At 46.0% G+C, this 10,918-nt stretch overlaps 2 protein-coding genes across 2 annotated transcripts in view; both read left to right on the forward strand.

Moving 5' to 3' along the window:
- The window catches only part of LOC110493157 (collagen alpha-1(VI) chain), a 41,736-nt gene extending 40,681 nt beyond the window's left edge, over window positions 1-1,055 (forward strand). Inside the window, exon 34 of the mRNA XM_090189145.1 lies at window positions 26-1,055. Within this exon, the coding sequence (XP_090045271.1) occupies window positions 26-633 (608 nt within the window). The 3' untranslated portion in view covers window positions 634-1,055. The remainder of the gene's footprint in view (window positions 1-25) is intronic.
- A 4,803-nt stretch (window positions 1,056-5,858) lies between these two features.
- Window positions 5,859-10,277, forward strand: LOC149984852 (uncharacterized). The gene is made up of 3 exons (XM_090189150.1): window positions 5,859-7,933; window positions 8,929-9,134; window positions 9,300-10,277. Exons 1-3 carry the CDS (start codon window positions 7,916-7,918, stop codon window positions 9,439-9,441), a joined length of 366 nt encoding a protein of 121 aa, XP_090045276.1. The 5' UTR covers window positions 5,859-7,915; the 3' UTR covers window positions 9,442-10,277.
- Window positions 10,278-10,918: the final 641 nt, after the last annotated feature.

Consider the following 10,918-nt stretch of genomic DNA (forward strand, 5'->3'; position numbering starts at 1 on the left):
CTAAAATAGTCTACTCTTCCTCCAGCCAACTTCCAGGAAGCTACAGACATAGTCTTCATGTTGGACGGCTCCTCCAGTGTGGGCCAGGCCAACTTCTACAGAGCCAGAGAGTTTGTTGAGAACATGGCCGCCAGGCTGCTGTCACAGGACCGGGGAGGGCTGCTCCGCCTGTCCGTCATGCAGTACAGCGATGGGCAGCAGCAGAGAGTGGAGGTGCCCTTCACTGCTAGTGTTGAGGATGTGCTAACGGGGCTAGCAGCTACGCTCTACATGGACGGGGCCACCGACTTACCGGCTGCCCTGGCCTTCCTGACCTCCACCCTCCAGAGGGAGGGCCGCTCTGCTGTCCCCAGGAAAGTGGTGGTATTCACAGACGGCAGGTCTGTGGCCTCTGCCCGGGCTGCTATCCCCAGAGCCGCCGCCGCCGCTCTGGCAGAGAACACACAGCTGCTGGCCGTCACTGTGGGCGAGGGCTTTGACGAGGCGGGCGTGTGCCAGCTGGTGACGGGACAGGCGAACGGGTTTGATTACCGCGTCGTGGATAGTCGTGTCCACCGAGTGGCGCTGTACAGTGACCTGGCCAGACGGGTGGTCATGCAGAGCCTGGCTAGAAAGCTCTCTAAAGCTCTCTGAAGCTCTCCAAAGCTCTCAGAAGTTCTCTAAAGCTCTCTAAAGCTTTCTGAAGCTCTGTAAAGCCCTCTGAAGCCCTGTAAAGCTCTCTAAGGCTCTCCGAAGCTCTCTGAAGCTCTGTAAAGCTCTCTGGAGCCCTCTAACGCTCCTAAAGACCTCCCTACTACTGAACTGTCTATGAATTGTCCTGTTGTGCCATGTATTAAGAAATTAGATAGATATGGTGCACATTTTATACTTTTGTGTTTTCCTTATGCCTTTGAGGGCCTCCTGCTTTTCATGTGAAATAAAATGAATATGTTTGTCATAAGAAGCACTTGGGTAGATTAATAAACGTTACGCTGTAAGTTTGGTGATAAGATGAACAGTTTTCTTTTGCTCAAATTTTCTGGAGGTCTTGACAAATAAAATATTGGACAAACTAACTAGCTCATTCTGAATACAATACAATCTATTATTTTCAAATATATGCAGTGCCATTTAGTTAAAGAATTACCCAGACATGCCAATAAAATGCACTAGAGGGCAGTGTTGGAGTGTTGAGAAAAGAGGGCTGAGTAGAGGAGCTCTAACACACACTTGGAAAATACTGCTATTCTGTTCTACATAGTGATTAGAGATAGTTTGCCATGTTCGTTATAAGGATCGGACCGAGGCGCAGCGTGAATAGAGTTCCACATATTTGTAATCACCTGAAACTCACCGAAACAAAACAACAAATAACCAAACGAACCGCTACTAGTGAACACAGGCACCTAATTGTAGACAAGATCCCACAAACACCAAAGGGAAATGGCTACCTAAATATGATCCTCAATCAGAGACAATGATAAACAGCTGCCGCTGACTGGGAACCATATCAGGCCACCATAGACATACAAATCACCTAGACCTACAAAAACCCTAGACATACAAAAACTAGGGTACCCTCCCTAGTCACACCCTGACCTAACCAAAATATAAAGAAAACAGAGATATCTCAGGTCAGGGCACGACATAGTTGTTGTAGAAGGACCTTTTACAGATCGGTCCAAAAAGACACTAGGCTTTCCCTTGTACTCCAGTACTTATCTGAGGGTGTTGGGCTACTGGCCTCTGGATTTGCCCAACTTCAGCACCATGGACAGAGTTAGAAATTCAGCTGTTTGAAATCCCAGATGCCAATCAGTGTACTCATTAATTCCCTTATGAAATAGCATGTATTTAGTATATCTGGCTCCAACTATACTCTGAGAATAATAAGAAGCAGGGATCATGAAAACGTTTTATTTAATATAGCTATGTTTTGTTACTGTGAAAATGAATCTGTAATGAAAAAAGGGATAATGATCTCAGTGACTGTAATGATCAGTGGGTTCCTCTATCTCAGAAAGCCACTTCTGAATCTCACTGCTCTTCTTCTCTGTCTCCTCACTGCTCTTGTTCCTCAGCTCCTCACTGCTCTTCTTCTCTGTCTCCTCACTGCTCTTGTTCCTCAGCTCCTCACTGCTCTTCTTCTCTGTCTCCTCACTGCTCTTGTTCCTCAGCTCCTCACTGCTCTTCTTCTCTGTCTCCTCACTGCTCTTGTTCCTCAGCTCCTCTGCCACCCTATTTCCTGCTGAGAAGCGATTGACTCTCTTGGCTGTGGTCTCCAGAGAGATCACCTGTATCCTCTTCATGTCGTTCCTGCAGTGCAGCTCCTTCAGCTTCCTGTAGTAGACCCTGCAGCTGAAACCCTCCATAAAGCCCAGGGTGATGTGTGTCTGCAGAGAGGACAGGCTGGGGTAGTACCACAAGCAGCTGGCACACTTATACAGCAGTTCCCCATTGAACTTCTCCAGGGCAGAGGAGGCTCTGAGGAAGCAGAAGTCCAGGCGGTCTGTGTACGACGGCTCCTTGGGCTCCACTGACCTACTGCCTCCCTTCCTCGCCGTGTGTCTGTAGGAGATGTCTGCTGGCTTCAGGGGAGGGCAGAGAGTGTGAGGTGTTTTGGAGCCAAGTATACTAGGGGGTTCTGCTTCTCTTAATGCCTGAGCATGAAAAGGACTCCACTGGGTACCTGGTGTTAGAGAAAGAATAGGGTCCTGCTGTCACGCTATGGCAATCCTGAATATCCATAAATATGTCATGATAGTGCTACGTTTGCCAAAAATACTTCAGAGCGCTTACCCGTTCTCTTCCTTAGCCTTTCAGTGACAAAAGGTTCTCTTAAGAAAACTTGTGAGGACTTCATTTTTTACAATAGATGGATCATGGAGCCATGGTATAGAACCTAGCTAAGCAAATGGGTCAAGTGGTTTTACATATGTTCTAGAATGGATTGGAATTCCAAATTCCAAAAGCAATGATGTCATAATGATCTCTTTGTGTATGAAGATGAAGTTCAATTCATTCATGGTTCTGGAGATTAGTAATAATAATATAAAATGTTTTTAACTGTTATAGTGCTAATCATTACATAAATACATCTCAAAGCGATGCAAAGCAACAACAACAAAAAACAAGCCATTTAAAAACAATCAACATCATTAATCATCATGAGTAGATTGACATCAAGAGACTGAAGAATTATTAAAATGCTTTAGTTTAATTTATTAGGATCCCCATTAGCTAGCTACTGCACATGTAGCAGCTATTTTTCCTGGTGTCTGTCACACCCTGACCATAGTTTGCTTTGTATGTTTCTATGTTTTGTTTGCTCAGGGTGTGATCTGAGTGGGCATTCTATGTTGGATGTCTAGTTTGTCTGTTTCTGTGTTTGGCCCTGTTCTCAATCAGAGGCAGGTGTTAGTCATTGTCTCTGATTGGGAACCATATTTAGGTAGCCTGTTTTGTGTTGGGTTTGGTGGGTGGTTGTTTCCTGTCTTTGTGTTTGTTGCACCAGATAGGGCTGTTTCCTGTCTTTGTGTTTGTTGCACCAGATAGGGCTGTTTCGGTTTTGCCACGTTTATTGTTTTGTATTATGTTCATGTTGAGTTTGGTCCGCCTCTCCTTCCCAGGAGGAAAGCCGTTACAGAACCACCCACCACAACAGGACCAAGCGTCGTGGTAACGGGCAGCAGCAACAGCGGCCGAAGAATCAAGACTCTTGGTCATGGGAGGAAATCCTCGACGGGAGAGGACCCTGGGCAAAGCCAGGGGAGTGTAGCCGCCCCAACGTGCAGCAGGAGAAGCGGCAGCAGGAGCAGCGCAAGGAGGAATGGACATGGGAGGACGAATTGGACGGTAAACGACCCTGGGCACAGCCAGGAGAATATCGCCGCCCCAAAGAAGAGCTGGAGGCAGCGAAGGCGGAGAGGCGCTGGTATGAGGAGGCAGCACGGCGGCGTGGATGGAAGCCCGAGAGTCAGACCCAAAAATGTCTTGGGTGGGGGCACACAGGGAGTATGGCGAAGCCAGGTAGGAGACCTGCGCCAACGTCCTGTGCTTACCGGGGGGCGAGAGAGACCGGGCAGGCACCGTGTTATGCTGTGCAGCGCACGGTGTCCCCAGTGCGGATGCATAGCCCGGTGCGGTACATACCAGCTCCTCGTATCGGCCTGGCTAGAGTGGGCATCGAGCCAAGTGCCATGAAGCCGGCTCTACGCATCTGGTCTCCAGTGCGTCTCCTTGGGCCGGCGTACATGGCACCAGCCTTGCGCATGGTGTCCCCGGTTCGCCTGCACAGCCCAGTGCGGGCTATTCCACCTTGCCGCACTGGCAGGGCGACCGGGAGCATTCAACCAGGTAAGGTTGGGCAGATTTGGTGCTCAAGAGCTCCAGTGCGCCTGCACGGTCCCGTCTATCCAGTACCACCTCCACGCACCAGCCCTCCGGTGGCAGCTCCCCGCACTCGCCCTGAGGTGCGTGTCCTCGGCACAGTACCACCAGTGCCTGCACCACGCCCCAGGCCTACAGTGCGCCTCGCCTGTCCAGCGCTGCCAGAGCCTTCCTCCTCTCCAGCGCTGCTAGAGTCTCCTGTCTGTCCAGAGCTGCTAGAGTCTCCCGTCTGTCCAGAGCCGCTAGAGTCTCCCGTATGTCCAGAGCCGCTAGAGTCTCCCGTCTGTCCAGAGCCGCTAGAGTCTCCCGTCTGTCCAGAGCTGCTAGAGTCTCCCGTCTGTCCAGAGCCGCTAGAGTCTCCCGTCTGTCCAGAGCCGCTAGAGTCTCCTGTCTGTCCAGAGCCGCTAGAGTCTCCCGTCTGTCATGAGCCGCCAGAGTCTCCTGTCTGTCATGAGCCGCTAGAGTCTCCCGTCTGTCATGAGCCGCCAGTCTCCCGTCTGTCATGAGCCGCCAGAGTCTCCCGTCTGTCATGAGCCGCCAGAGTCTCCCGTCTGTCATGAGCCGCCAGAGTCTCCCGTCTGTCATGAGCCGCCAGAGTCTCCCGTCTGTCATGAGCCGCCAGAGTCTCCCGTCTGTCATGAGCCGCCAGAGTCTCCCGTCTGTCATGAGCCGCCAGAGTCTCCCGTCTGTCATGAGCCGCCAGAGTCTCCCGTCAGCCAGGATCTTCCAGAGTCTCCCGTCAGCCAGGATCTTCCAGAGTCTCCCGTCAGCCAGGATCCGCCAGAGCCGCCAGTCAGCCAGGATCCGCCAGAGCCGCCAGTCAGCCAGGATCCGCCAGTCAGCCAGGATCCGCCAGAGCCGCCAGTCAGCCAGGATCCGCCAGTCAGCCAGGATCCGCCAGTCAGCCAGGATCCGCCAGAGCCGCCAGTCAGCCAGGATCCGCCAGAGCCGCCAGTCAGCCAGGATCCGCCAGAGCCGTCAGTCAGCCAGGATCTGCCAGAGTCGTCAGCCAGTACGGAGCTACCCCTCAGCACTGAGCTGCCCCTCAGTCCCGAGCTGCCCCTCTGTCCCGAGCTGCCCATCTGTCCCGATGCTGCCCCTCAGTCCAGTGGAGTCATTTAGAAGGGTCGCCGTGGTTAGGAGGCCACGGAGACGGACAATGAGGCGGACTAAGACTATGGTGAAGTGGGGGCCACGTCCAGCACCAGAGCCGCCACTGCGGACAGATGCCCACCCAGACCCTCCCCAATAGGTTCAGGTTTTGCTGCCGGAGTCCGCACCTTGGGGGGGGGGGGGGGGGGGGGGTACTGTCACACCCTGACCATAGTTTGCTTTGCATGTTTCTATGTTTTGTTTGCTCAGGGTGTGATCTGAGTGGGCATTCTATGTTGGATGTCTAGTTTGTCTGTTTCTGTGTTTGGGCCTGATATGGTTCTCAATCAGAGGCAGGTGTTAGTCATTGTCTCTGATTGGGAACCATATTTAGGTAGCCTGTTTTGTGTTGGGTTTGGTGGGTGGTTGTTTCCTGTCTTTGTGTTTGTTGCACCAGATAGGGCTGTTTCGGTTTTTCCACGTTTATTTTTTGTATTATGTTCATGTTGAGTTTTCTTATTAAAAAACATGAACTATAACCACGCTGCATTTTGATCCGCCTCTCCTTCCCAGGAGGAAAGCCGTTACAGTGTCCACATAAATACAAATACATTACAAAGTACACAACAGAAATAGACAAGAACAACATAATATATTACATTAAATTCAAAATATTTGTTTACAAATAACATAAGAGTTTTATATAGGAAAGACACCAAGAGACAACAAAAATCTACACACACTATATCCATATTCATTCTTATACAGTATAGTTAAATTACAATATCTCTTTAGAAATAGGAGAGGCACTTTGATGCAAGATGTTTTCTGTATCTGTTTTTTAAAGTTGAACTTGCTTTTTGCCTGAGTAACCTCTGGTGGCAGAGCATTCCACCATGACATGGCTCTATACAAGCCTTTTGCTACACCCGCAATAACATCTGCTAAGTATGTGTAAGTGACCATACAATTTGATTTGATACATTACATCTGTTTTTTGTTTGGATACTGTGAAGATACACCATAAAGGCATGTATGGTGGGGTTTGTAAGTCTGTTTGAAGTATATGAAAAAATATTAATCAAGGGCTTAGCCATTTTCAACACATAAATGTTTTGTTAGAAGACTAGAAGAGAAGTAGTCCATTTCTCCTCAACGCTTAACCATGAAAGACTATCATGAAAGATAGTCTGCAGAGTGGGATTCTATAATGGTATCCATCTGCAAAGTGGTATTGTATAATGGTATCCATCCAATCATAGTGATATTCTATCATGAGACCCATCTGCATAGTGGTATTCTATCATAGGATCCATCTGCAGAGTGGTATTCTGTCATGCTATCCATCTGCAGAGTGGTATTCTGTCATGCTATCCATCTGCATAGTGATATTCTATCATGATACCCATCTGCATAGTGGTATTCTATCATGATACCCATCTGCATAGTGGTATTCTATCATGATACCCATCTGCATAGTGATATTCTATCATGATTCCCATCTGCAGAGTGGTATTCTATCATGATACCCATCTGCATAGTGGTATTCTATCATAGGATCCATCTGCAGAGTGGTATTCTATCATGATACCCATCTGCATAGTGGTATTCTATCATGATACCCATCTGCATAGTGGTATTCTATCATGATACCCATCTGCATAGTGGTATTCTATCATGATACCCATCTGCATAGTGGTATTCTATCATGATTCCCATCTGCATAGTGGTATTCTATCATGATACCCATCTGCATAGTGGTATTCTTGGATCACAAACCTATAAATAGGCAGCCAAGACACATCAGTCAAGATTTTGTATTTGACCTTTATTTAACTAGGCAAGTCAGTTAAGAACAAATTCTTATTTTCAATTATGTCCTAGGAACAGTGGGTTAACTGCCTGTTCAGGGGCAGAACGACAAATTTGTACCTTGTCAGCTCAGGGGTTTGAACTTGCAACCTTCCGGTTACTAGTCCAACGCTCTAACCACTAGGCTACCCTGCCGCCCCAAGATGACATTTTAGGACAGAAAATCAACCCTGTAATATCCTTTTCTGACATGAAATTGTAGTGTTGTGTAATCACACAAAAGGATATATTCCGTTATCTAACCCAGAAACACAGAACAGAACATCAAATCAATTGTTGTTGATGTAACACTGACAGCTTGGTTCACTTTCCAAGATTATTCAGGTTAAAATAGGACAGCCTGTTCACAACCCTATTGGTTTGGTGTGGGGGTTGTTTCAGACCCTAATCCACAGTCTAGAGTATAGATTATGGCTGTAGGCAGGAATCATGTACTGGTGACATTCTTAAGAAGCAGTGGGCTGAGATGTCATTTATTTAATCGCCCCCTGGCTCCACCCATATGTAGGATGACAGAGCGTTTTGTGTTAGAGTGACTGTCACACATTGTGACTCTTGTGAAGAAGAACAGAAACAGCACAGCATGGCAGCCTTTGTCTCGGTGAGTTCCTCTCTTCCAGGCATTTACACAACTTTGTTGACTCTCAATGCTTTGATACAACATTGTTTGTGAGTTGATCATTTGGGAGTGTGGTAGCAGATTGTTGAATTGTGCTAGGTAAAGAATGTATACTTTGTTTTATCGTTTCCATGGTAAATTTAAGGAATGTCTGATAGAAGAGGGGAATCATTTAGGGCTAGTCTTATAATTTAGCGATGTCTTTCTCTTTCCAGAGACAACATATTACTGTAGGCTACTGTAACAGTTTCTGAATGTATCATGCTTATCCTTGCTTAATTTACGTGTGACACAAATACTATGCATAGAACCAAAACATATAGTTATTATAAAAACATAAGTTATTGCCGCTACTATTTTTATAAACTAAGCAGAGAAAGAGTGAAACACTGTTCTCCATAGAAATGTCATAAGAAAATTTGTGGGCAACATAATGTGATGATAGCCTTTAATCCAGTGTGCACCATACAATAGATTCAATGTACTTACTATGTTGTCCCACCTAGCTATCTTAAGATGAATGTACTATCTGTAAGTCACTCTGGATGACAGAGTCTGCTAAATTATTAACTTGTAAAATAAATAAATAGTTCTGGTTTAGAAGTGGGGCTATGATGCGCCTGATGCTCTCCAGACTCTAGAGAGCTGTCCTGATATCCTATTGGTGGAGGGAAGTAATTGACAGTGGGCTAGGGCCAACATGTGTGTTATCACATCAGAATTTAGCCTTGTGTTCTTTATGGAGAGAGGCCTCTAGGGTCTTGGTTTTAACCAGGTCTACATGACTTTCAGTATTACAGGGAGTAGCGTGGCCTGGTTTTAATGATTTGTTTATCATCCTTACTCACTTACTTTCCTCAACTTCCTTCTTTGAATGTCTTTGGGAATTGTCTCAGCATGTCTGTAACGTGGAATAGCTAACCCCTATGGCAGTGTCTTTTACATTGACCTCTGCCCTTATTTTACCTCTCTCTCAGTTGGCCACGTGTCACCACTGCAGCATATCTTCCAGACATGGCCTTGTCTACAGGGAGTCCATGGCAGCGCTATCCAGGAACGTCATGGCTCCCAGTTACACCAGGAGGCATAGTTCACAGGCTAGAACCCTGCCACTGCGAGCTAGGGGAAGACTCATCACCCAAAGGCCTGTCGGAGAGGCCAAGAATCGGCCTAGAGCTCCAAGGTAAACATCTTACTCTATTACCTAGTAATATACAGATGTTTGGAGTTAATGGCGCATATTTTGAATTGTTGAATGTAATAGAACTCATTTACAGTGTATCTTTAATATCACCATTTTTTGGCCGACATTAAAATGGCATTTAACCTTTAAACTCTCTCTTCACAGGCCCAATCCTCCAGAGTTCATTGCCATATCTTCCTCCAAGCTGGCCGGTGTGAAACATTTTGTATTTGTCCACCTAAGGAAGCTCTTTTCATTGGGTGACACCCAGAGGCGCAGAAAGAGTGGCCTGAAACTTTTCTCCTGAAGTATTGCAAATATAATTTGATGGTAAACATCAATGGGCTTGATGATCCACAAGGTGGCGCTCCAGTAATTCAGTAGGAAGAATCAGTGATAGAGGAGTCAGCAGGAAGATGCTCACTTGTCAAGGCTAAGACATGCAAGTACTCAGACCTCCCTCACCTGAGAGATTGAAGAATGGTGAATGCAGGCCTATACCTTTTGGCAAGAGTCTCTATGGCAACCAGTAGCCATGTGGGTGAGATGGTTCTGGGTGGAATACAAGGCTTTTGAGCTTTCTACATATTTACATATTTATTGTTCTGTTCTGAGGTATGATGTGTGTTATTTTACCTTTATTTAACTAGGCAAGTCAGTTAAGAACACATTCTTATCTTCAATGACGGCCTGGGTTAACTGCCTGTTCAGGGGCAGAACGACAGATTTGTACCTTGTCAGCTCGGGGGTTTGAACTTGCAACCTTCCGGTTACTAGTCCAACACGCTAACCACTAGGCTACCCTGCCGTGCAAAATCAGACATACTATTTAATTTAGTCACATGGTACAACACTTGTATCAGTATCAACTTTTAATGTGATTAGGTTTTTGAAATATAATTGAAAGTCTGTAGAGTCATATGATATTGTTGCCTCCAGCTCAGGCCAAGAAGGAGCCATTGCATATCCTGTTTAACAGTAAGTTGTATTGGATCAAGTGTGAGCTTAATGACTATATTATTATTGTTGTCAAATGTTTAATGCAATGTTATAAACATGTACAGCAGTATAATATACTTGCTTGTTTAGAAATAATACACAGAAACTAATCTAATAAAGGCTTAAATGCTATTTGGATAAAAATATGTTTTTAAATGTTTCACGTTTTGTTTCAAATTATTACTGACAGGAGGGGGAGCCATAGGATAGACGCTAAAACATTGATTTGGCTCAACCAAAATCATAAAATCAAATCAAATCAAATGATATTTGTCACACACACTGAATACAACAGTGAAATGCTTACTTATAAGCCCTTAACCAAAAATGCAGTTCTAACAAAAATAAGTCTTAAGTAAGTATTTACTAAATAGTAAAACAAAATTAAATAGAAAGATATCAAATAATTAAAGAGCAACAATAAAAAAACAGTAACGAGGCTATATACAGGGGGTACTGGTACAGAGTCAATGTGGAGGCTATATACAGGGGGTACTGGTACAGAGTCAATGTGGAGGCTATATACAGGGGGTACCGGTACAGAGTCAATGTGGAGGCTATATACAGGGGGTACTGGTACAGAGTCAATGTGGAGGCTATATAAAGGGGGTACTGTTACAGAGTCAATGTGGAGGCTATATACAGGGGGTACCGGTACAGAGTCAATGTGGAGGCTATATACAGGGGGTACTGGTACAGAGTCAATGTGGAGGCTATATACAGGGGGTACCGGTACAGAGTCAATGTGGAGGCTATATACAGGGGGTACCGGTACAGAGTCAATG

The sequence above is a fragment of the Oncorhynchus mykiss genome, chromosome 2 (assembly GCF_057628025.1).
Source record: "Oncorhynchus mykiss isolate SJ-2025 chromosome 2, ASM5762802v1, whole genome shotgun sequence".
NCBI lineage: Eukaryota > Metazoa > Chordata > Actinopteri > Salmoniformes > Salmonidae > Oncorhynchus > Oncorhynchus mykiss.

Excerpts from the sequence above, each read along its gene's own strand:
- LOC149984852 (XM_090189150.1), top strand. Across the intron at positions 9,135-9,299 it reads AATCGGCCTAGAGCTCCAAG|GCCCAATCCTCCAGAGTTCA; the intron begins GTAAACATCTTA and ends CTCTCTTCACAG.